Source organism: Thamnophis sirtalis, unplaced genomic scaffold, assembly GCF_051295495.1.
Source record: "Thamnophis sirtalis isolate CommonGarterSnake01/CBP01778 unplaced genomic scaffold, rThaSir2_p1.2 scaffold_10, whole genome shotgun sequence".
NCBI lineage: Eukaryota > Metazoa > Chordata > Lepidosauria > Squamata > Natricidae > Thamnophis > Thamnophis sirtalis.
In genome coordinates, this window is record NW_028261390.1 from 64,928,239 (window position 1) to 64,955,259 (window position 27,021).

The 27,021-nt window shown below is 44.0% G+C and overlaps 1 protein-coding gene across 1 annotated transcript in view; it reads left to right on the forward strand.

Annotated features, from left to right (window-relative positions):
- The first annotated feature begins 466 nt into the window (after positions 1–466).
- Positions 467–27,021, forward strand: part of STIM2 (stromal interaction molecule 2) — a 106,664-nt gene continuing 80,109 nt past the window's right edge. The window contains exon 1 of the mRNA XM_087724797.1: positions 467–815. Coding sequence (XP_087580923.1) covers positions 527–815 — 289 coding nt within the window. The 5' untranslated portion in view covers positions 467–526. The remainder of the gene's footprint in view (positions 816–27,021) is intronic.

The window sequence follows — 27,021 nt, forward strand, 5'->3', positions numbered from 1 at the left end:
TCTTCAAGTTGCCAAGGTTGGGAAACACTGATCTATCTATCAATCTATCTATCTACCTACCTACCTACCTACCTACCTACCTACCTACCTACCTACCTACCTACCTACCTACCTACCTAACCTACCTACCTATTTATATCTATCTATGTTACTGAGAAACCCTTCCTCCCATATTTCTTCCCCTTTCTCTTTTCCGCCTCCCCAGCAATTCAGCCCCTGAGAGCCTCACAGGGTAGCAAGTACGGGCAGCGGGGTGGGGGGGCGGGAAAAGGAGGAGGAGGTAGCTTCGGCCTCATGACACCCGACCGCGCATGCTCGTCGGAGTTTGCTGCTGCCGGAGGGAGGGGGGAGGGAGTTTTCGGCGCCTGCGCAGTAGGCGGCGCGAGCGGGCAGCCGCCGCCGCCGCAACCGCCGCGCGAGTGGGCGGGGCGAAGCGGGCGGTGGGCGGGGCGCGGCGGCTGGCTCGCGGGCTCCGCCGGGAGGGGCGCCCATTGCGGAGCTGGAGGGTGCCGGCTCCGCCGCCCCGATGAGCTCCAACGACCGCCCGGCACCCGTGGGAAGCGGCGGCGGCCGCCGGCCCAAGCGGCTCCTTTGGCCGCTGCCGCTGCTACTGCTCCTCCTGCTGCTGCTCTCGCCGGCGTCTCCAGCGGATGCCTCCGTGCCCGCCTCGGCTACGCCGGCTGGACGCTGCCCGTCGGGAGACAAGCGGAGCAGCCCGGCTAAGGCTCCTTCCGCCGAGAGGCGCCCGTCGGGAGACAAGCGGAGCAGCCCGGCTAAGGCTCCTTCCGCCGCGAGGCGCCCGTCGGGAACTACCGGTAAGCTGGGAGCCGCGGGCCGGCAGGAGACGCCGGGTGGGCGGACACGTGTCAAGGCCGACGTGTGCACCGGACGCGACTGCCACGTCATTGCGGGGCCCAGACAGGGCGGGCGGGGATGCGGATGTGTCTTCTGTGTGTGTGTGGGGGGGGGGGGGATAGGGTATTTCGTGGCAACCCTCGGGGGTCTTTCTCCCCCCCGTCCCCGAGGGAGTACCGGACACGGGTGTTGCGCGTCCGGGTGGGCGGGTTGGCGGTGGTGGTTGAGCCAGGCGGGCAGGAGGGACGGGAACGGGAAAGCGGAGGGTGTGCGGAAGAAAAAGCTGGTTACTTTAAGATAGAGGGGTAGAGAAATAGAGATTGGAGATGATAGATAGATAGATAGATAGATAGATAGATAGATAGATAGATAGATAGATAGATAGATAGATATGAGAGAGGTGAAAGATACATAGATAGGTATTGGAAAAGATAACGAACTAGAGAGAGATTGGAGATGAGAGATAGATATGAGATAAATGAAAGAGATGATAGATATGAGATAAATGAAAGAGAGATGATAGATATGAGAGATGAAAGAGATGATAGAAGATAGATAGATAGATAGATAGATAGATAGATAGATGAAAGATAGATAAAGAGATGAGAGATGATACATAGATAGATGAAAGAGAGATGATACATAGATGAAAGAGAGATGATACATAGATGAAAGAGAGATGATACATAGACAGACAGGTATTGGAGAAGATAACGAAATAGAGAGACATTGGAGATGAGAGATAAATAGCTATAGATAGATACGATAGATAGATGAAAGGTGATAGACATAGAGATGATAGACAGCTATTGGAGAAGATAAAGAAATATACATTAGGTATGATTGATAGATAAATAGAAGATAGCTAGATATAGATGATAGACAGACAGGTATTGGAAAAGGTAAAGCAATAGAGATAGACATTGGAGATAATAGATGGATGGACAGGTATTGGAGAAGATAGAGTTATAGAGAGACATTGAAGATGATAACTAGCTGATAGACAGACAGAAACAGACATACGGACGTTGAAATTAAAGAAATAGAGAGAAACTGATTATAGATAAATTGATTATAGATAGATATGATAGATAGATATGATAGATAGATAGATGATAGAGAGAGAGAGAGAGAGAGAGAGAGAGAGAGATAGATAGATAGATAGATAGATAGATAGATAGATAGATAGATTTGATGGCTGGATAGATAGATTTGATGGATGGATATGATGGATGGAAAGGTACGATGGATGGATGGATAGGGCAGTATGTGTGGGTGATAATCCCTTGGTGTTTTTCTGAAAGATCCTTTACAGGACTAGCAATGCCTCTTTTGCAATGACTGCTCCTCTGCAAATGGGGTCTTTCAAGACCCCTGGTCGATTTCTCCCCCCCTCCCTTTCTCCAAAGAGCAGCTTCCCCCCCCCCTCTAACCATGCTGCTGCTTTTGCCTTTCCCCGCCATCCCCTTTGACTTCTGCCTGGCTTTTGCTCCTGGTTCTTTTTTTGGGGGGGGGGGGCGGGGAAGACCCCCCCTGTGCAGTTGGGAGGTGTGTGTGTGTGTGTATGCTCAAGAACAGCAGAATAAGCAACAACCTCAGCAACAGCAGTGGCGCAAGTGACGCTCCTCCATCCAAGCCTCTGAACCCAAGTTGCTAGGAGCATCTTGGCAAAATGTTCCTGCACAGGAATGTATTTTTTGGGGTGGGTGGAGGATGAGAGGCAAGGAAGAGAAGGAGGGGCAATGAGCACCAGCACCTGCGGGCTCCATTGGTGGGTGGGTGGGTGGGAGCAGTGGCCGTAGGCCTTGAGCACAAAGGGAAGGCACAATAACACACCAGGCACCGCTGGACCACCTTTGTTTTGGCACCTCAGCTGAGTCTTTTTCTCCAGCAAAGTTGGAATCAGACGGACAGTCCTGAGAAGGGCTTGTCTGGCATGATCAACAGGAAGACTCCCGTGGAAGGTGGTGGAAATCAACCCCAGGAAATTGGATTGGCCGGTGTGTGTGTGTGTGTGTGTGTGTGTTGCGCCAGTGAGGAGCTGGAATGCAGATTGTTTTTGTACAAAATTTGCCAGGATGGTGGAGATGAAGCTTGAGCCCCAGGCTATGGGGCCACCGTGGACTTGGGAAATTTTTTCGGAGGGAAGGGAGTACGGAGCGTTGTGCTTTGATTCCTGGGAACCCATCCACCCTAAACAGGAAAGCTGTTTTCAAATGCCTTCTCTGTCTGTGTGGGTGTACATGTATAAACCCAGCTTGTTATGCCCACGCACCTGGCCTTTCCTGGTGGTCTTCTTTCCACATATTAAGCAGGTTCAACCCGGTTAAGGGTTAAGAGATCAGGCAAGGCAAGCTATATGCTGCCACCTGTTGTTAGGTTATATATAACAACATGGAGGAAGCGCTTCTTATTGGGGATGCGGTGGCTCAGTGGACAAGATGCTGAGCTTGTCGATCAGAAAGGTCGACAGTTTGAATCCCTAGCGCCGCGTAACTGAGTGAGCCCCCGTTACTTGTCCCAGCTTCTGCCAACCTAGCAGTTCGAAAGCATGTGAAAAATGCAAGTAGAAAAATAGGGACCACCTTTGGCGGGAAGGTAACAGCGTTCCGTGCGCCTTTAGCATTTCGTCGTGCTGGCCACATGACCACGGAGACGTCTTCAGACAGCGCTGGCTCTTCGGCTTTGAAACGGAGATGAGCACCGCCCCCTAGAGTCGGGAAGGATTAGCACATAAGTACCAGGGGAAACCTTATTGAGGGGAAAAAACCTTTCTTGTTTTTATTTTGTTTCTTCCAAAGACTGAGGTTTTGCTAAAGGCATTCCTACGACATCCAGTGTTAGATGTGAATTCTGCATTTGAAGCTGACCAGAAAGTTGCGTAAGCTGAGAGTGAGAGTGACTGAAAACCAGCCACTATTTGCTTAAATCATATCAGCATGCATAGGAACCTAAATTATTTGTACCCAAAATATTTCACTTTGTATTGGTTTACATGTTCATTCTCCCACTTCAAAGAGGTCTTATAGTCCGTCCTTCCTTCCTTCCTCCCTCCCTCCCTCCCTCCCTCCCTCTTTCCCTCCCTCCCTCCCTCCAGTCAGTGGTTCATTTTTGCTAGTTTGGTGTTTATATGTTTTTTTTTAAGACAGACCTTCCTTTTTTCCTTCCCTCCTTCCTTCCCTCCCAGTCTTCCTCCCTTCCCTTCCCTTCCCAATAGATTTCTTCTTCTTTAATCAGTTACCAAGTAACACAATAATTTTCTATTTCTTCCATTATTATTAAGTTTTCTGGAAGATATTCATGAACAGTCCTTACAAACCACGTAAACATAATTGATTGGATCATTGTGTCCGCAGGCTTCTGTCAACACAGAGAACTCTTAAGAAATTATTTTTTTGCAGAAGTTGGTTTTTGTGTATGTTTATCCTGACACTTTGTTATATAATGCTTTTACCAATTTAGAGGAGTGAACATTTAAGATAAGAAACCAGTAATTTCCTGCATCCTCCCTTGATCCCTTAAAAAAAATGGTGTTGCATTGGCTGCTGTCCAGTCCTCTGATACAACAGCGGATCTTCAAGATACGCCACATGTTTTTCTCAAATGATAAGTGATTTCACATCTGCATTCTTTTACAATTCCTGGGTGAGTTCCATTTGGACCGAGGACCTTGTCCGCTTTCAATTTTTTCAGCAAACTTCACTCAAACACCCTTTCTAAAAAAAATCCAGTTTAGAAACTGGCATGAAATAAAACTATTTAGTTGACTTTGGTATATTTTCCTTGCCTATTTTAGAAGTCTTCTTGTTTTCTTGCCATCCATTGACCTTAGCTGAATTCCTATTTTTAATATATATATTTAATTTGTTGTCATTTAAGCTGTTGACTCAAATTCTTAATTTTTTTTATAAAAAAATTGTGGCATTCTCATTCCCTTTCCCCAAGTTTTGCATTTTTCTTGATTATATTAGGGCAAGAGTCTTATTTTTTAGCAGTAGGTATATGTTACTTCATGACTGTGATTGGATCTTAACTGTTTTGTGATATTCAGTGGTATAATTCAATATTCTTGAGCTTTGTTTAATACATATATGCATGTATGTACATACCAGAGGTGGGTTCCTACCAGTTCGCACCAGTTCGGTAGAACCGGTTCGTCAAATCTACCGAACTGGTTAGAAGAGGTTCCACCAGAAAGCAGGCCACACCTACAGAAGAGGTTCCAAATTTTTTTGAAACCCACCACTGACACACACACAGAGACTCACAGAGAGAGAGAAAGAGAAAGAAAGGGAGAAAGAAATAAAGAAAAAAAGAAAAAAGAAAGAAAAAGTGAGAGAGAGATGAAAGAAAAAAAGGAAAAAGGGACAGAGAGACAAAAGGAAGGAAAGAGAGAGAGAGAGAAAGAAAGAAAGAAAACACATGGCCGGCAAGCACACTCCTACCAGGTCACATGGGTGGCAAGCCACTCCCACAAAGGAGGCCACACCCACAGAGTAGGTTTGAAAATTTTTTGAAACCCACCACTGGTACATACCCACCCATCAAGAGTCAGATGACAGTGATCAATGCCATTTCCTTTCAGCATAACAAGTGTAACAATTTTGGGTCCCTTTGTAGATTTGACATGCTTTGTGTTCACTATGAATCCTGTCTCTCGCAGGATGTGGACAGCAGTGATAGAATCAACTTTTCTTCATTGTCAGGATATCTATAATATATATATTTTAAAATCAGGGAGATGGAGGGACAGGCTCTTCAGAACAGAAAACCTCTCTGTCAATAGAATAGAATAGAACAAAATAGAGAACAGAATAGAGAAGAGAAGAGTTGGAAGGGACTTTGGGGGTCTTCTAATCCAGTGTTTCTCAACCTTGGCAACTTGAAGATGTCTGGACTTCAACTCCCAGAATTCCCCAGCCAGCGAATGCTGGCTGGGGAATTCTGGGAGTTGAAGTCCGGACATCTTCAAGTTGCCTAGGTTGACAAACACTGTTCTAATCCAACCACCTGCTTAGGCTTAACCCTAACCTTAGACTATTTCAGACAAAGGAATATCCAACATCTTAAAAACTTCCAGTGTTGGAGCATTCACAACTTCTGGAGGCAAATTGTCCCACTGATTGATAGTTCTCACTGTCAGGAAATTTCTCCCTTAGTTCTTGGTTGCTTCTCTCCTTGATTAGTTTCCACCCATTGCTTCTTGTCCTGCCCACAGCTACTTTGGAGAATAGGTTGACTCTTCTTTGTGGCAACCCGTGAGGTATTGGAACACCGCTGATGTCTCCCTTAGTCCTCCTTTTCATTCAACTAGACATACCCAGTTCCAGCAATCGTTCTTTAGATGTTTTAGCCTCCAGCCCCCTAATCACCTTATAAAAGTAAGACCCCTGCTGAATAGAATAACAGAGTTGGAAGCAGGGCTGAAATCCAGCAGGTTCTGACATGTTCAGTAGAAGCGGTAGTGGAAATTTTGAGTAGTTCGGAGAACCGGCAAATACTACCTCTGGCTGGCTCCAGAGTAGGGTGGGAATGGAGATTTTGCAATATCCTTCCCCAGGAGTGGGGAGGGAATGGGGATTTTGCAGTATCCTTCCCCTGGAGTGAGGTGGGAATGGAGATTTTGCAATATCCTTCCCCCAGGAGTGGGGAGGGAATGGGAATTTTGCAGTATCCTTCCCCTGGAGTGAGGTGGGAATGGAGATTTTGCAGTATCCTTCCCTGGAGTAAGGAGGGAATGGAGATTTTGCAGTATCCTTCCCCTGGAGTGGGAAGGGAATGGAGATTTTGCAGTATCCTTCCCCCAGGAGTGAGGTGGGAATGGAGATTTTGCAATATCCTTCCCCCAGGAGTGGGGAGGGAATGGGAATTTTGCAGTATCCTTCCCCTGGAGTGAGGTGGGAATGGAGATTTTGCAGTATCCTTCCCTGGAGTAAGGAGGGAATGGAGATTTTGCAGTATCCTTCCCCCAGGAGTGGGAAGGGAATGGAGATTTTGCAGTATCCTTCCCCCAGGAGTGAGGTGGGAATGGAGATTTTGCAATCTCCTTCCCCTGCCACGCCCACCAAGCCATGCCACAAGAACCGGTAGTAAAAAAAATTGAATTTCACCACTGGTTGAAAGGGACATTGGAGGTCTTCTAATCCAACTCCCTGCTTAGGCAGGAAACCCTACACCACTTCAGACAAACGGATATCCAACATCATCTTAAAAATTTCCAGTGTTGAAAGTATAATAATGTCAAAAAAAATTCTCTATCCGTGACCTTCATTTAAAAAACATTTTTATAGACTACTTTTAAACAGGGTTTGAATTTGAGTGTCATTGTTTAATGCAGCTAATAACGAGTAAAAATGATGGGGGCTCTTACATTTGCATCCTTCTCCTTTTCTTACGAGACTGAGAGTATTTTTATGTCTGTTAATCCCAGTTTCCTGGTTAATTATGGACTAAAAACTGTGGTTGATGTTAATATAATGTTAGTTTAAAGTATGCCAAGTTTGGCAACTTACCTTTGCAATATTCCCTGGGGGTCCTCCAGATCTGTGGGACCTATCTGGAATAAGCCAGAGTGAATAAATCACAATGTTGCCTTTATAGAAATGTGATGCTAATATCAAAGAAAGTATGTTACAGCTTGGTTTAGTAGCTGTGCAGAAAGCAACAGTGTATGGATCCAGCAAAGGCCATTCTAAAGGAGGAGAAGGGTAAGTTGTGGGAAACTTCCAAACTCATTGTAGGAGGAACTACGAGAGAGCCGGAGTCTCCCTGTGAAATTACTCATCGTGTTTTAATGTAAATATTAAATTGGAGTTTTAAAGCTAGTTCCTTCAGCCCGAAGTCTCTCTGTGAAATTACTCGTTGCGTTTTAATGTAAATATTAAATTGGAGTTTTAAAGCCAGTTCCTTCAGCCCATGGATTAGCTTCTTTCAGCCCCACCCTTGCCCATACCCTTTGTTCCTAAGGAATCGGAAGGTTTTTCTGTTTTTTTACGCAGGGCATAATTAACTTACTTTTCTCCATAATTATTACTACACAAAATGTGATGGCTTTAAGAAGGGACGGGATAATTTAATGGAGGACAACTCCTTGAGGTCTATAAAGATTCGATGAATGGGGAAGGGGGGAGCAGCGTATCTACAAACCCAGTTTGCAGAGCTAAAATGGCAAAGGTGGGTTTTCTTTCTACTTCGTTGCTGGACTAACAGAATTTCACAAAATTAGAAGGTCAGAATCTCTTAGAGTTCTATTAAACAGAAGAAGATTGGGTCTTGGCCAGTGGTAGAATTCAATTTTTTTTACTATCAGTTATGTTGGGGTAGTGTGGCTTGATGGGCGTGGAGGGGAAGGATAACCTGCTTCCAACCCCCTGAATAGGCAGGAAACACTACACCACAAATGGCTATCCAACATCTTCTTAAAAACTTCCAGTGTTGGAGCCGAGGTGGTGCAGTGGTTAAATGCAGCACTGCAGGCTACTTCAGCTGACTGCAGTTCTGCAGTTCGGCTGTTCAAATCTCACCGGCTCAGGGTTGACTCAGCCTTCCATCCTTCCGAGGTGGGTAAAATGAGGACCCGGATTGTTGTTGGGGGCAATATGCTGACTCTGTAAACCGCTTAGAGAGGGCTGAAAGCCCTATGAAGCGGTATATAAGTCTAACTGCTATTGCTATTTACAACTTCTGGAGGCAAGTTGTTCCACTGATGAATGGTTTTAACTGTCAGGAAATTTCTCCTTAGTTTTAGGTTGCTTCTCTCCTTGATTACTTTCCACCCATTGCTTCTTGTCCTGCCCTCAGGTGCTTTGGACAATAGCTTGACCCCCCTCTTGTTTATGGCAGCAACTGAGATATTGGAAGACTGCTATCATGTCTCCCCTAGTCCTTCTTTTCATTAAACTAGACGTATCCAGTTCCTGCAACTGTTCTTCATATGTTTTAGCCTCCAGTCCCCTAATCATCTTTGTTGCTCTTCTCTGCACTCTTTCCAGAGTCTCTACATCTTTTTTTGCATCGTGGAAACCAAAGCTGGATGCAGTATTCCAAGTGTGGCCTTACCAAGGCTTTATAAAGTGGTATTAATACTTCACGTGATCTTGATTCTATCCCTCTGTTTATGTAGCCAGAACTGATGGGTAGAACCATCTTACAGGATGCCTGTTCCATGCCCCTAACTCAGTGGTTCCCAAACTTGGCAACTTTAAGACTTGTGGACTTCAACTCCTAGAATTCTCCAGCCAGCTCTGCTACCATTTCTCTGCTGGCTGGAGAATTCTGGGAGTTGAAGTCCACAAGTCTTAAAGTTGCCAAGTTTGGGAACCACTGCCCTAACTGGTCTAAGGAATGAGTTCTGAGATTTTGGCCTCTTCAGTGAAATTATATATTAATTGTCAAAAAGTTGAAAGTTCTGGTTTTTCCTAACAAGTCAGTTAAAAAACAAGGCAAATAATGGAAATTCTTTTTTTTTCCATATTCCATTTCTTTTATTTATTTTATTTTATTCAATTGCCATCAAACAGTATGTAATCTGGGGTACAATTATTTTTGAACAGTCATAATCCACATATTTGTTGCATTCATCACAATAGTATTAATAGCATAACAATATAATATAATAACAATAATACTTAAAACATATTCTTTAAATTCTCTCCACCTTAACATTTCCTTTTTTTATATCTATGTGCTTTCTAACTTCTATTTCTATTGTCTAACCATTGGTAAAATACGTCCCACATCAAAAAATATTCAGTTTCTTCTTTATCCTTAATGGTAAGCGTTAATCTGTCCATTTCTGTGCATTCTAGTATTTTCTTAATTATATTCTCATCTGACAGAATCTCATCAGTTTTCCATTGTTGTGCAAATACAATGGCTGCAGTTAATCTATGTAAAACTAGATATATACCACATTTTTGGAGTATAAGACGCACCGTTTTCCCTCAAAAAAGAGGCTGAAAATCTGGGTGCGTCTTATACACTGAATACAGTATTTTTTGCCTCCCGAAACCCCACCCCCTTCACCAAAATGGCTGTGCATACCCTTTAGGAGCTTTGCAGAGTGCTCCTGGGGGCTGGGAAGGGCAGAAATGAGCAAAAAGCAGGGTGTTTTTGCTAAATTTTGCCTCCATGGCCCAGGAGCATTCTGCAAGGCTCCTAAAGGCCCTGTTTGTCCTGTTTTTGGACAAAAACAGGCCCGTTTTTGCAAAAAATGGACTATTTTTTGCTCGTTTTGGGGGGGCACCCCCGCAGGAGCACTCTATAAACCTCCTAAAGGCTATTCATGCCCTTTTTTGAAAAAAAAAAAAAAACCAGGCCCGTTTTCGGGAGGTCTGCAAAGTACAAAAGTGCTTTAAAAAAAAATTGCCTCTTCAAAACCTTGGTGGGTCTTATACTCCGAAAAATACGATAGTCCTTTATCATAGCAATAGCAATAGCAGTTAGACTTATATACCGCCTCATAGGGCTTTCAGCCGTCTCTAAGCGGTTTACAGAGTCAGCATATTGCCCCCAACAACAATCCGGGTCCTCATTTTACCCACCTCGGAAGGATGGAAGGCTGAGTCAACCCTGAGCCGGTGAGATTTGAACAGCCGAACTGCAGAACTGCAGTCAGCTGAAGTAGCCTGCAGTGCTGCATTTAACCACTGCGCCACCTCGGCTCATATTTTTCTGGTAGGATGCCCAACAAAAATGTCTTGCAAATTCTTGGCCAAGGCTTGATAAATATTTGAGTTGACATTCATGATTTGGGATTATGGAACATTTACCTAGGAGGATTTAGAGGAATGGGGTTGTCATTTCAGTTTTTCAAGTCTAGATGTGACCTCGTGCAAATGCGTTGCTTTATCCAAAGAAGCCAGCTGCTTTGCGGATCAGAGATCTGTGCCTACCAAATTTTGGGCAGCAATGAAAGTAGCTGTTCTAGTTTTTGAGAACTTTATTTGCATTAGTATCTTAAGAGTCTGGGATGCTTACAACTGAGATTGAAACTTGTCTCTGGTTTTGTAATTTATACTTAATCCTTTAACTTTGCTATAGATTGCCTATAAACTGTCTGGAAGAAATCACTGAAGAAAACAGAAACTTTAGTCATGCAGGTGTCCTCATGAATAGCAATAGCAGTTAGACTTATATACCGCTTCATAGGGCTTTCAGCCGTCTCTAAGCGGTTTACAGAGTCAGCATATTGCCCCCAACAACAATCCGGGTCCTCATTTTACCCACCTCGGAAGGATGGAAGGCTGAGTCAACCTTGAGCCGGTGAGATTAGAACCGCTGAACTGCAGATAACAGTCAGCTGAAGTGGCCTGCAGTACTGCACCCTAACCACTGCGCCACCTCGGCTCTTGAATACGGGTAGCCCTTGACTTACTACATGCTTGTTTAGCGACTGTTTGAACTTACAGTGCTCCGAAAAAGCGACTTACAACCTGTGATTTGGGTCAGGTGACCAAAATTTGGACGCTTGGCAACCGACTCATATTTATGACGGCTGCAGGATCCTCGGGTCACATGATCCTCTTTTTGTGACTTCCTGGCCAGCAAAGTCAACGGGGAAGCCAGATTCGCTTAACGGCCGTTGTTAAGTAACTTAACAACGGCAACGATCCCCTTAACAACTGTGAAACAGGAGAAAACTCACTTAGCAACTGTCTTAATTAGCAAGGGAAATTTTGGGCTCGATTTTCATAAGACGAGGACTTACTTGGTTTCACGGGAATTTTTTAGAGTGTACTGCCCCTCCCACCATGGAGGAATTGCAAAGGGAAGTGAGTGAGGCTGGTTCCCAACCTTTTGGACCTCAGGGACCACTAAAGACATAATTTTAAATCCCATGGACCACTAATATGAATTAATAACGGGATTTGGGTCCTTCAGGCACTTAGCTTGGCTGCCTATTAGCGGAGAGAAGTGCCCAGGGTCAACCCTAGGTTTGCTCTCCATTGCAACTAGGAATATCAAATAACGGCCAAAAATGAATATTTGTGTTCTGACCCAGGCTTCCTTAGAAAGCAAGAAGCAAAGTCTTGGTCCCAACAAAACCTTTTTTATTTACACGACTGAAATTCCTTTCATTCACAGTCAGCAGGGCTTAGCAAACTTTCAGAGGAATGTTCATCCACACGCACCTTATCTCGCTCGGAGAGCTGCCAGATAACTAGCTTCCAAACGCAGGGCAAGGCAAAACTTATAGTCACAAACAGAACTTTTCTCTCTTGAAACGACCGAAGGAATGAATTGTTTCCTGCAAAAGCCCCCTCCCCATTCACTCAACTTTTCTTTCCTATGGGAGGGGCCAATCACCTCCAAGGTGTGGCTCTACTCCCGAGTCGACCCTGCTTTCTTAGTTGTTTTTGTCTTCTGGCAGCTCTGCGCCTGCGCACACTGGGAACAGGCTCCAGCTGTTCCTCTGCCTCACTGCTCTCTAGCTCCCTCTCTACCTCCGACGCAGAGCTCTTGTCTGAGCTTTCCTCAGCCCTTAGGGCTGGTCCCTGTTGCTCCCCAACTTCCTCATTGGCCGCCGGTGGGCCACAACAGTTTGTTTTGTAGCTAGATCGCCCCCCCTGCAAACTGTCTTTCGAGGAGCCCAGCCAAAGTTATGCACATTGCTCACTGAAGCGCCTGGACTCCCAGGGAGGAAGGGAGGGAGGGGGGGAGGGAAGGGCTGGAGCTTCTAAACAAGCAGCCAAATTAAGTGCCGGAAGGACCCCATCCCCTCAGTGAGTGGGAGTAATTGCTTCGGCGGGCTGTATCTGGCCCAGGGGCCGTAGTTTGAGGATCCCTGATTTAGTGCACTATGAAACCCAAAAATGCAAAGATCGTTCTGCAGACCACCAAAATTTCCTCATGGACCACCAGTTGGTGCATGGCACGACAAAACCGCGCTCGTCAAAATAGCGGTGATAAAATCGCGTCGCTAAAGCTGCGACGTCATCACCGCGCATCATCACCGCCGCGACAACAGCGCGGCGACAGAAGGGCGCTTTAAAACAGCGCGGCGGCAGAAAGCAGATTTAAATTAAGGTAAGGGTTAGGATTAGGTTTAGGGGTTTGTTTTAGGGTTAGGGTTAGGTTAGGTTTAGGGTTAGGTTTAGGGTTAGGTTTAGGATGCTGAGTGCTTGGGAATGCGTGGATTTGCCCTCCGCGATTATGTCATCGCGGTAGGGTCGTGTTTTTCCTTAGCGCTTCAAATGGCGCGAATTAGTCTTCGCGCTTATGTCTCCGCGGATAAGGGCTTCGCGGATTTGTGGTGGAACCCAGTTGGTGACCATTGGTCTAGGAATAATAATAGTCCACCCTTCCCATTCTTAGCTTTGAATCGTCAAAGCGCCTAGTTGAAGGCTGGTTGAGACAGAAAAATGCATTTTTTTCTGTATTGACCGAGTCTTACAGTTACCTGGCTTAAGTCATACAGCATTACATATATTTATGCCAGGTATGACTGCTATGATTTAATCCCCACCCCAATTAGATTAGGTTTGGGCAATTTCTGAAGAAAGTTGCCAGCTTTTGGGCTCTTTGTTTTTATGCCTTGTCAGTGAATGACTCAGTTTCCCCAGCTGGCTTTCCCTCCATTTGTTCTCTTTCTCTTAAGGGTGGGTGTGCTGATTTTAAGCTGTCCTTTCCCATCAGTTCGTTTGATGGATGCTAGAAAGCTCTGCAGAACCTTTGAGCTCATCTACCCATTCCTTGTTTCACAAGAAGCTTCACAACATGCCCAGAAGGACATGTCTGTGTGATGTACCCTTCCTCTCATCCCTATTTTGTCTGCTGCATTAATTCCCCCACCCCCTTTTAGTATGAAACACTTGGTTTCAGGCTGTGCCTTTTATTTTAATTCTAACAAAACAGCATGGTTGTGATTCTGAAGTATAATTGTTCGTGGTGTAGCATCGTTCTTTGACATTAATTGAGGCCAGCCAAATGTGAGACTGATTTTTGAGGTGAAAACATCTGGTATTTCCATTGGAAATTGAGTCATGGCAACTTTCCTTCCTTCCTTCCTTCCTTCCTTCCTTCCTTCCTTCCTTCCTTCCTTCCTTCCTTCCTTCCTTCCTTCCTTCCTTCCTTCCTTCCCTCCCTCCTTCCTTCCTTCCTTCTTTCCTTTCTCTTCTTTCTTTCTTTCTTTCTTTCTTTTTTCTTTCTTTCTTTCTTTCTTTCTTTCTTTCTTTCTTTCCTTTTTCCTCCATCCATCCTTCCCTACCTCTCTTCTTTCCTTTCTCTTCTTTCTTTCTTTCTTTCTTTCTTTCTTTCTTTCTTTCTTTCTTTCTTTCTTTCTTTCTTTCCTTTTTCCTCCATCCATCCTTCCCTCCCTCTCTTCTTTCTTTCTTTCTTTCTTTCTTTCTTTCTTTCTTTCTTTCTTTCTTTCTTTCCTTTTTCCTCCATCCATCCTTCCCTACCTCTCTTCTTTCCTTTCCTCTTCTTTCTTTCTTTCTTTCTTTCTTTCTTTCTTTCTTTCTTTCTTTCTTTCTTTCTTTCTTTCTTTCCTTTTTCCTCCATCCATCCATCCTTCCCTCCCCTCTCTTCTTTCTTTCTTTCTTTCTTTCTTTCTTTCTTTCTTTCTTTCTTTCTTTCTTTCTTTCTTTCCTTCCTTTTTGTCTTACTTCCTGCCTTTCTTTCCTTCCTTCCTTTCTTTTTCCTCCTTTCTCTCCTTTTTCCTTCCTCCCTCCCTCTCTCCTTTCTTTTCTTTCATTCTTTCATTTCATTTTCACTTTTTTGGAAAAAAATTCTTTGGAAAGCGATCTGTTCCTTCGAAATTAGTGCTAACAAAACAGCCTGTTGTGATGCTAGAGCACGATTTTTTCACGATGGTAGGCTTGTTTGCTAGATGTTAATATTTAAACCCCTCCCCCCCAAAAAAATCTAGATGAAGAAGAAATAGGCATAAATTCACCCCTCCCTCAAACCTAAAGCTTAGTTGTGTTTGAAACTATTATTTATTCACGTAAAGATCCCGTTTGAGATTCGGAATGAAAGTTGCAATCTTTTTTTTTTTAAATGACTACAAAGTTAAGTGTCGTTTTCTGCATGATTTTCCTGGTCATGGGGTTGAATGGGATGGGAGAGCTGTTTATTGCATGAATTTCTGATGTTCCTAAATTAAATCAATTATAAACGAACAGATTTAAAAAATCAACAACCTTAACCTAGCTTAAAAGTGATGCATTCCCAAACATTCAAACCTTTGTGCCTTTTAATTCCAAATTAAAGCTTGGCTAGCCTTAAAGAGGGGAGAAAACCTATGGCAAATCCAGACAGCATACTAAAAAGCAGAGACATTACTCTGCAAACAAAAGTGCATATAATCACGGCTACGGTTTTCCCAGTTGCAAGGGATGGCTGTGAAAGTTGGACTAAAGAATGGAGGCCTTTGAACTCTGGTGCTGGAGAAGACTCCTGCGAGTCCCTTTGGACTGCAAAGTGATCAAATTGGTCAGTCCTAGAGGAGATCAACCCTGACTGCTCTTTAGATCCTGAAGAGGGAACTCAAATACTTTGGCCACCTAAATGAGAAGGAAGGACTCCCTGGAGAAGAACCTAATGTCGGGAAAGATGGAGGGCAAAAGAAGAAGGGGACGGCAGAGAATGAAGTGGCTGGATGGAGTCACTGAAGAGTGTGCTTCAATGGACTCCAGGGGATGGCAGGGGACAGGAAGGCCTGGAGGAACGTTGTCCATGGGGTCGCGATGGGTTGGACACGACTTTGCAACTAACAACACAGCAGCCTTAAAAAACCTGCGGTTTTCTCCAGGGTAGATTTGATTTAAATCAACTCGATTTAAACCACGATTTAAGTCACTCGTAAAAAGACTTGATTTAAATCAACTCGATTTAAATCATAATTTTTAAAGAGCAACTGTCCTCTCTGTTCCGCAGCGGCTCCTCCTCTGACCCGCTGTTGACTCACCGACAGCCCCAATATTGCAGAATATACAGCCAGCCTCATGCTACATAACTTAAGCTCCATTTCATGCTGAATAAACTAAATTATGAATGTATCTTAAATAGAAAACTATCTTTAGATAGATTTTTTACTCCAAAAGCAGGTTATTAAAATAAATTGGATTTTTTAAAAATCGTGTTATTTTATTTTTTTAAAAAAAATGATTTTTATTCACCCTAGTTTGCTTAACTCTTCTGCACCAGGCCAAGACGCGCTGAATTTTAGATGTATAAATTTGGGGTCTGTATGAATCCAAGGTTTTAGTCGTTGTCTGGAAAGTCTTTGGCAAAACACTTCTTGCTTTTTGAATATGTGATTGGCTTGTGGATGAGCCAAGGGCTTATCTAGAGGACAAGCTTCATCAGTTTAGCATTTCCCTGGTACTGTGTTACTGAAGGATTCATAGGCAGAGATGCTATTCAGCCGGTTCGGCCTGGTTTCCCTGAATCGGCAGAGCTACCAGCTCTAAAATGTCCTGTGTAGCCCTGTTTTCAACTTCACGTCCCTGCATGCAGGCCGTGCGTGTGAGCAAAGCACATGCATGGAAGTCCACATGCGTGTGTGACACGAGTGTGCCCACACAGGCACACACTTACTGCTGCGAATTGGAGGTAAAACTTGTGGACTCCAACTCCCAGAATTCCCCAGCCAGTTGAAATCCACAGGTCTTAAAGTCAGGTTCACAGGTCTTAACATGAATTTCTGTCTCCGATGTTATAGCTTCTCCCTTTTGAATCAATGACACATTTATGAACAGATGCTAACTCTGGTCGTTATTATAGCTACTCTGAGTCAGTGGCAGGTGTTCATTTTCTCATAGGTCAACGTGACGCCTGTGTCAGCCCAATATTTCTGTGCATTGCTGTGTGTTTGTGTGTGTGTATGTATGTGTGTGTGTATCTTCTGTGTTCTGTTAAGATGCAGCCTGTTGTGCCTTAAAATGGCTTCTACTGTAGTGCCATAAAATGCCTTCTACTGTGCAGCGCAGTGGAGTTGCTATGGTAATGGTTTCACAGTACTCCACCAGGGGGTTCCCTCTCATAAGGGGCAAAATCCAACATTAGAAATTACATTTGGGTTGGACATTTCCCCCCCTATAAATAAATACCCAGGCAACGCCGAATTATTGGCTAGTTCCTCATAAGCAGTTAGTATCTAGCTAGGAATATTGGTCCCCTGTGTTTATTGTTGGTTCCAGCTGGAGATTAAATGTTTTTGTTTTAAACCGGATAATGATGTAAACGCTCAGAACAGTAGAATGAACACAAGGTGCATTAGCTTTAGCCTCAATCTTTCCTTTGAAGAAAAAAATAAACCCCCGAAAACCGAAAACAGCTGAAGCAGAAGTAATGGGTTTTATGTGAATTGCTCTCCCGCTTATAAAACTGCTAATCTGAGTCAAAAAAAATATAAATTGGAGCTTTTCATGATTCAGGTGTCCCCTCTCTCAAAGTCGAGGAGCCAGTTCTGCAGGTGGTAGAATTCCACCTGATACATAACGACAGTTTTTTTTTTTAAGAAAAACAAATTCTTAAAGGTTGGTTGTTGTAGAAACCGAGCTCCGTGATAAACCACAGTGATTTTTTTTTTTTAAAAAAAGAGAGAGCGCGAGAGATTACGCAACACTTCTATGCTTTCAAATAATAAACCATGCATTTGTGCCCTTCAATAGACAGTTAAAAAGAATAAAATTAAAAAATAGGGGTTTCCCGAAAGCCAGCGAAATTGCCGCACTACAGGCATGTGTTTCAGATTATTGCGTAAGGGGTCTGTTGTTTGCCTGCGAGCATTTTAATGCCTTGCTTGTATTAAGGAGAGATTGCCATAGTAACCGGAACTTTCAGCTGGGCTGGGAAGATGCAATGAGTCCAAAGCAGAAATCCTAACTTTTGGTTTCTCTGCATGTGTTTACATCCCTTGTGGGTTTGCCAAGAACTCGGCAAGTTTTAATTTGCACGGAGTTCTTTGATACCGAGGAGTGACGATCGTGATTCTTCTTCTTCTTCTTCTTCTTCTTCTTCTTCTTCTTCTTCTTCTTCTTCTTCTTCTTCTTCTTCTTCTTCTTCTTCTTCTTCTTCTTCTTCTTCTTCTTCTTCTTCTTATTATTATTATTATTATTATTATTATTATTATACAATTGTATCACAGCGTATTATTATTATACAATTGTATCACAGCGGCCAGTTGTTTGGCCGGATTTGGCATTGGTTACTAGTCGGGCCCCACCCAGGGGCCTAGGACGTCATAACGTATTTTTGCAATATGTGTGCGGATTCAAGCAGTGCGGCTTTTTGCATTTGACTGATGGTGATTTTGTCAATTTTTAACTCTTTTAAATGTAATTCCAGTGCTTTTGGAATAGCACCCAGTGTGCCAATTACCACTGGAATTATCACTGCTGGTTTGTGCCATAGTTGTTGAATTTCGATTTTTAAGTCCTGGTATCTTGCGATTTTTTCATGTTCCTTCTTGGCGACCCTGCTATCACCTGGTACTGCGATGTCTATGATTGTGACCTTATTTTTCTCAACCAGTGTGATGTCTGGTGTATTGTGCGCCAGTATTTTGTCGGTTTGTATACGGAAATCCCACAAGATCTTGACCATCTGATTTTTGGTGACTTTTTCAGGCGGATGTTCCCACCAGTTTGTTGCTGTTTTAATATTATAATTTTTGCACAAATTCCAATGGATCATTTGTGCTACTGAATTGTGCCGCAATTTATAATAATAATAATTATTATTATTGTTATTACTGTCCTGAAATTTTCCATAAAATGTGTGACTCTGTAAAACACATTATGATTTTTCTTTGACAGCCAGGGAGTTCTCAACGCCTGTTTTTTGGAGGGTTGCACTAAAGATTGGCCTAACAAAAAGTAATCAGGTGACAGCCCATCATTTTGCAACAGTACCCTGTTTCCCCGAAAATAAGACTCAACTAGAAAATACCCTATTTCCCTGAAAATAAGACCTCCATGGATAATAAACCCAATCGGGCTTTTTTGAGCTCTCCTGAAAATACCATATTTTTCAGAATATAAGATGCACCTTTTTCCCCTCAAAAAAGAGGGTGAAAATTTGGGTGCATGTTATACACTGAATACAGCATTTTTTGGCCTCCTGAAACCCCGCCCCCTTTGCAAAAATGGACGTGCATAGCCTTTAGCAGGCTTGTAGAGTGCTCCTGGGGGCTGGGGAGAGAAAAAATGAAAAAAAATGGGTCATTTTTTCTTCGTTTTTGCCCCCCCAGCCTCCAAGAGTATTCTACAAGCCTCCTAAAGGCTATGCATGCCCTTTTTTTTTTGACAAAAAACGAGCCCATTTTTGGGAGATCTGTTGAGTGCAAAAACTTTTTTTTTTTAATTTGCCTCTTCAAAATATTGGTGCGTCTTATACTCCGAAAAATACAGTAAGCCCTCCCCCAAAATATTGCAACACAGCAGCAGCCATGAGCTGACCACGCTTGCTGCCTCCTGCACCTAAAATATAATAAGACCTCCCCCGAAAATAAGGCCAAGCACTTATTTAATAATATAATAAGACCCTGTCTTATTTTTGGGAAAACATGGTACGTCCTAGCATGATTTTCCCGGATGCTTGTAATATAAGTCCTATCCCCCAAATAAGCCTTAGTTAAGATTGTCAGCTAGATGGATGTGCATTTAGTTCCATATTTTCCCTAAAATAAGACCTAACCAGAAAATAATCCCTAATGCATCTTTTTTGGGGGGGGGGTTCAAAAGTTTAAGAGCCAAGGTGGCGCAGTGGTTAAATGCAGCACTGCAGGCTACTGCTAGATCAGCAGTTCAGCGGTTCAAATCTCACCGGCTCAGGGTTGACTCAGCCTTCCATCCTTCCGAGGTGGGTAAAATGAGGACCCAGATTGTTGTTGGGGGCAATATGCTGACTCTCTGTAAACCGCTTAGAGAGGGCTGAAAGCCCTATGAAGCGGTATATAAGTCTACTGCTATTGCTATAAGTCTACTGCTATTTCTTTTAAAACAAACATTTCATCATTCCTCAATCAGTAAGACATCGGAGTACAATTTTTTGTGTGTCAAAATAGTTCTAGTTTACCACCAAATTCTTGTCTAGCCTAATGTATACCCTTTCCTCCCTCCCCCCTCCCCCCCAACCCCCCTCCTCCTCCCTCCCGACTTCCCAGAACCCGTACACGGTATGGATTTTTAACAAACACAGTCTAAAATCTATTGAGAAAAAAGAAATAAAGAAATTAATGACACCTCTACATTGATCTTAGCTTCTTCTTGCTGAGCTAACTTTAAACAATGCATCTTTTGAAGCAAAAATTAATATAAGACCCAGTCTTATTTTTTGGGGAAACCAGGTACATGAGATAACTCTGGAAACTGTTGCCTTGAATTATTATAGCTTGTTTTAATTTCTAGAAAGAAAAAAAAAATCGTCTTTTCGTTTTGAGCCTTGTTTTCTTTCTGGGTCATAACTTGGCTCCTTGTTCCTGCGTCACAGCTTGTTTTGAGTTTTCAGTCACGTTCATGGGTCTGTTTAGTGTTCTTTTATAAGCCTTTTGAAAAGCAGAAAAGGCACCCACAATGGGAGGCGAGGGGGATCTTATTTAATTCCCTGGAAACCCCGCAAGTCTCGGCTTTTGTAACCAAAGCTGAAAATATTTTAAAATAAACCCCCGTTGATACACGGGTAATCCTTGAAAAGTAAACGGCCTCTTTTTGCTTGTAGATATTCAGGAAAGTAACACAGTGACTTACGTTATCTTTCTATTTCCCCCAATATCAGTTTTTTAAAAAAGTGGTCCCCCCTGTTTCTTTAAAATGGCTGGAAGCTTTAAATCTCTAACTTATTTTGGGAAATATAGGTAGTCCTCAGTGGTGAGTTCCGGATCCCGTTGTAACCGGTATGGTGCAACGGGGCCCGGGTCCACCACATGAACGCGCGCAGCGCACACATGTGTCCTTATCTCTTGTGGCACCTCTGTGAGCCTCTGCGATGCTGCAGCTGCTCGGCGGAGCATTGTACAGGTGCCATGCGCTGCGTAGGCAGAAGCGCCAAAGAGTTCAAATACAGGCAAGGAACTCGGGCGGGCGGGTGGGCCCTCCGGAGCACCATACCAGAATGGTACCTGGTTCTCCGGGCAGGCACCAGTACACCCGTATCGGGGCGTACTGCCTGCAACCCACCACTGGTAGTCCTCGACTTACAACTGTTCATTTAGTGATCGTTCGAAGTTGCATGATTGGAAAAAAGTGCCTAGGATTGTTTTTCACACTAACCTCCATTGCAGCATCCCCATGTGATCAAAATCCAGGTATTTGACAAGTGACTCATCTTGAGGATTGTTGCAGTGTCCAGGCAGTTATGCAATCAACTTTTGTGACATTCTGCTGAGCAAAGTCAATGGAAAGGCCTTAACAACTATCTCACTTATCAACAGAAATTTTGGGCTCAATGGTTGTAAGTGGACGACTACCTACACGGGAGTCTTAAAACCTCATTTACATATCTTAGTAGTTCTGTTTGCAGTATCGCTTGGATATTGTTGCAAGAGGTTTATTTATGTTGTGGCCCGCTAGCAGTCAGAGGAGCTGGCAACAGATTCGGACAGTGAGGAGGTTGGGGAGGAACATGAGCCAGTCCTGGAGTCTGGGGAAGGCTCTGATGAGGGCTCTGTGTCGGAAGCAGAGAGGGAGCCAGAGCCACCTGACAGTTATCAGCTGCCTTCCGAGTCAGACATCAGTGAGGCAGAGGAACAGCTGGAGCCTGTTCCCAGTGTGCGCATGCGCAGAGTTGCCAGACGAAGGGAACAGCTAAAGAACAGGGGTCGACTTGGGAGTAAGGCCACAGGTGGATGATGAATGGCCACTCCCAGAGGAAATAAAAGAGGAGCGAAAGGGGGGTGGAGTTTGCAGGAGACAATTATTTCGCTTCATTGGTTCGTGACTCTCTGAGAGTCCTTGCCAGGTTTTGCAGATATCGGCCTGGCAGCTCTCCAAGCCAGATAAGATCTGTGACTGCAAATCCTCCCTTGAAAGACTTTGCTGTATGTGAATGAGCAGAGTTCCCAGTAAATTAATAAAAGGGTTTTTTGTCGGGACCAGGAGTTTGCTTCATGCTCTTGGGAAGCCTCGGTCAGAACAGTTTACGCTCTGTATGCCAATCTGTTCTTCTCCGCAGTCTTTCAAACCCGATCGTTATTTTCTCCCCACTGACTTCTTCTGCAATCCTGGCATGGCGCCTTTTAAGAGTATGAGCCATTTTACTCTAGCCATGAATGGGGAAATCCAGAGCCCCCCCCCAATCGTTTTTTTTTGGGGGGGGGGAACCAGTTCCGTGGAGAGAGGTTTTTCCGCGTACCGGAAGGGACATGGTCTTCACATGCTGCTTGCATCCCACAGATGGGGCTTCTCTTGTTTGTGTTGTCCGGTTTATGACATGGCATGGGGACCGGTGCTGGTCGACGGACTGGGGGGGACCCATAGAGTAATCTATATGTTCACCCTTCATTTTCCATAATTGGCATTTGGCATTGTTGGAAATACGTTTCGGTTGGGTTTTGATGGCATCGTTTTACAGGGCTAGTTCTCGAGCTTCCATGGCTCCTTAGTGTTCTAGGGCTCAACTAAAACTCGGGTGCGCTTCAAGGTGCTACTTGTCACCCATAAAGCCCTACATGGTAGTGGATCTGGGTACTTGAGAGACCGCCTACTGCCAATTACCTCCACGCAACCTATTAGATCGCATCGATTAGGCCTCCTCCGAGTTCCATCTGCCGGTCAATGCCGACTGGCAACTACGCGGAGGAGAGCCTTCTCGGTGGTAGCTCCGACCCTATGGAACAATCTCCCCGTGGAGATTCGTACCCTCACCACCCTCCAGACCTTCCGCACAGCCCTCAGAATCTGGCTATCCCGTCAGGCCTGGGGCTAAAGACTGTAACCCACCCGAATGGTATGAATGTTGTGTTTTTTTAAATTATGTATTGTCTTATATGTTAAAAAGTTTGTCTCCCCCTCCCCCTTGGATTGTGAGCCGCCCTGAGTCCCCGCAGGGAAAAGGGCGGCATATAAATAAACTTCTATCTATCTATCTATCTATCTATCTATCTATCTATCTATCTATCTATCTATCTATCTGTCTGTCTGTCTGTTAAATTTTAATCTGCTTTTCCTTCAGTATTGTGCTTAAAGTGGTTTTGCTTTGCTTGGGTTCATCCAGCTTTGAATTGCTTCCTCGTATTCCAACGCAGGCAGTATTTGACTTGCAACCGTTCATTTATCCTTACAATGACACTGGAAAAAGTGACTTAATGGCATTCGCCCACCGAAAAGTCCAAGCAAGAATCCCGCAAGGACAGCAACAGACCTTATCAGTTCCTTGTGAGCTCCCAAGCCAAAAGGCTGCAAATTAAGTCCGGGCAAGCAGTCTTTGATGCACAAAACACAATGAGCAAAACCTTCAGAAATACGAACTGTTGTCTCCTACGACAACCACTCCCCTTTCCTTCTATTTATTCCCCAGCCAGGGAGGGGCCATTCAGCATCCACGTGTACTTTGCTTCCTGAGTCGACTCCTTGTCCTCCGTTGTTCACCTCTCCTAACTGCTCTGCGCATACGTGCATCTGGAACAGACCCCAGCTGTTCTTCCTTTTCACTCATCTCAGCCTCCAATGGCAGCTGCCTCTCTGGTGGCTGGGAAATGCTGGACGGCCCTGGCGCTATCTCTGCGTCCGACGCGGAGCATCCATCGGAGCCTTCCCCAGACTCCAGAACTGGCCCAAGTTCCTAATTGTCTGAGTCTGCGGCCAACTCTGCTGGCATGGCATGCCACAACAGGTTGCACTATGCTGCAGTCACTTGTAATCTTTCCACTTTCCAGCAAGCAAAGACCATGGAGGAAGCCAAATTGACTTAGTTAACCTGTGAATAACCACTGCAGTGGTTTGCTTAACAACTGTGACAGAAAAGGTCATGGAATTGGATGTGACTCCCTGAACAACTGCCTTCCTTGTCCACAGAACTTCTGCTGAATTGTGAGTCATGTTTTAATGGCATTTCCTGAAAGGACCTCTGCTTGCTCGGTCAAAACCCGAGGCCTGCCCTTCTACTATTTTCGGTTTTTGTTCTTGTTTTATAGACTTTGTTTATAAACTTAAGTGGGTTTTTTCTACCTGTGCCTGATGCAATAATTCAGACTGTTTTGTTTTATTGTTCGCAGTAGTCTTCTATTATATTTCATCTGTGGCTGTCACTTCCTGGCTGACGTACACGAGTGATGATAATTGGTTTCTTTATAGTCTAATCAATATTGCCCAATTAGTCTTGAGTCCAGCCAATTATCTCTGCCCAGTATATTTAATTTAGAGACTGCCCAAGAGTTTGTTCCACTAACCATATTTCTATCGTTTAGTCTAGATTTTATACCAGTTGTCTTTTTAACTTGGTCAATCAATACATTGACTATGCTCAGCATGTTGCCCTCAATGGAACTGGATTCTACTATCCTGTTTCCATGAAAATAAGACCTCCCCGCATAATAAGCCCCATTGGGCTTTTGAGCTCATGCACTAAAATAAGCCATCCCCCAAAATAAGTCCTCCTCTAAAATATTTAAACGCATGTGCAGCCAGTCCCTGCCATTTCATTGGGGGGGGGAGGGGAAAGGAAGGGAGCATGCTCCATGCATCCCACATACACCTGCCATCCACGTGGAATGGCCTCGCGGAGCCAGATCCCAGAAACTTGTAGCTACCGCGCCCCTTCTCTTAGTGGTGGCCAGAAACAGAGCAGGAGATCCAGCGATGCTAGGGTGTGCCAGAAATAGAGACAGAACTTCCAGCCTTCTCTGGATCAGCTGATCCACGGTCCGTAGGGGCCTCCTGCACTTTAAAAATAGTAAGACCTCCCCGAAAATAAGGCCAAGTGCTTATTTTGGGGGTCAAAAGAAAATAAGACCCTCTTATTTTCGGGGAAACACGGTACATGGAGAGAAACCTATGGTGGGATAATCTTGAGAGGTATACGACAAAACCGCACCCATCAAAATAGCAGTGATAAAATCGTGTTGCTAAAGCCGCGACGTCATCACCGCCGCGACAACAGCGCGGCAACAGAAGGACGCTTTAAAACGGCGCCGCGGCAGAAAGCCGATTTCAATTAAGGTAAGGGTTAGGATTAGGTTTAGGGGTTTGTTTTAGGGTTAGTTTTAGGGTTAGTTTTAGGGTTAGTTTTAGGGTTAGGGTTAGGGTTAGGGTTAGGTTTAGGGTACTGAGTGCTTGGGAATGCGCGGATTTGCCCTCCGCGATTATGTCATCGCGGTAGCGTCGTGTTTTTCCTTAGCGCTTCGAACGGCGCAAATTAGTTTTCGCGCTTATGTCTCCGCTGATAAGGGCTTCGCGGATTTGTGGTGGAATCGTGAAAAGGACACTAGCACCAGTGCAAACAGTATTCTCCAAGATTTTGTTGCTTCGATAGTCCTGGACTTGCAACCATTCATTTAAGTGAGCTTTCAATGTTACTACAACACTGAAAAAAGTGACGTATTATCATTTTTCAAACTTAGGACCATTGCAGCATCGGTGGGGGTGACGGGGGGTTGGAGAGGTTGCTAGCCAGTGAAAGAGAGCAAACCAGGGTCAAAGCAATAATCACTATAGAAAACAAGGCAAAACATTTAGATACATTTTTCTAATCTATACGGTTGAGCTTCAATTTTCTTTTGAAACTGTTGCAGTTAACATTTCTCGTTAACAAACAATTGTTAACGAAAGGTACACAAGCAAGGAGAGGTCCTTCCAGGAGAACGGCATTAAAACATGACTCACAAACTTTAATGCCACACGGAGAAATTGTGCTACTTCATACCCACTGGGACAAAGATGACGGCTGTTTCAAATGCCCTGAAACCGGCCAAAATTTTAATTCAGAAGAAAAAAAGAATATAATAATAATAAGGTGTTTTTTTTTGAGAGAGAGAGTGAGACAATATGGGGCGGGTACACAATTTGTTGCTACAAGCCTAGGCAAGGGAAACTGAGGAACACGTATTGGTAAAGGATTTGAGATCAGTAAAATGATTATTGGGGGCAAGATGCTGACTCTGTAAATCGTTAGAGAGGGCTGTAAAAGCATTGTGAAGTGGTATATAAATCTAAGTGCTATTGCTACTTCTCTCTGGATTTAAAGTCCTGCAAATAATTTATTCTATTCGCAGTGAGAATTGATAGCGGTGCCGAATTTCTTTTAATTTGGGAGCAAGTCAGAATTTTCAACGTGGTTGGAAGAATAAAAGGCGAAAGGAATATTATGTGTGTCTCTTTGCCTTGAGTTACTTTTTAACCTAATAAATAAACTTCCTTTTCTGGACCGTATTCAAGAGCTGCTCAGGAAAGAGCTAATTTTCCTATGTCAGCCTTGAGTTAACAGAGTGTAAATCACTGCAGTCAAGTTTATCTTCTGAGTAGGGATGCACCTGTGTTACCAGCTGTTCTCGACACCGATGCTTCCTTAATGGAAGAGATAAATTTACAGATGATAAAATCCCACCCCTGAATTCACCAACCTTTCATGGTACTCCAAGGTTTCATAACTGAAACATATATTTTTTTTTACTCACACCTGAAAATCAAACCTTGCAGTCACTGAATTTGTTCTGAATTTTGAATTGACAATTCTCTTTTATCAGTAATGCTGGCCGTCCAGCATCTATTTATTGAACAGAAAAGATATGTCCACAAACTTTGGTTTTGCCTCTGGAATCAGCAACTTCTCTGCCTTGTCTGAGTTCTCTTGATTTTTTAATTATAGATCTAAGTTTACATATAAAGGCATTGTCAATCTACTGGCATATGTTTTTAAATGCATCTGATGCCAAAATGAATATTTAGAATAACTTGAGGAAACTTTAATTGCCTTGCTGTACTGTACTGTAGCGCGCTCTATATGGGGCTGCCCTTGAAGAGTGTTCGAAGACTTCAGCTTGTCCAGAACGCAGCCGCGCGAGCGATTGTGGGTGCACCTCGGTACACCCACGTTACACCTATCCTCCGCGAGCTATACTGGCTGCCCATTGGTCTCCGGACACGCTTCAAAGTGCTAGTTGTTACTTTTAAAGCCCTACATGGTATCGGACCTGGGTACTTGAGAGACCGCCTCCTGCCAGTCACCTCCCAAAGACCTATTAGATCCCACAGACTAGGCCTCCTCTGAATTCCATCTGCCGGC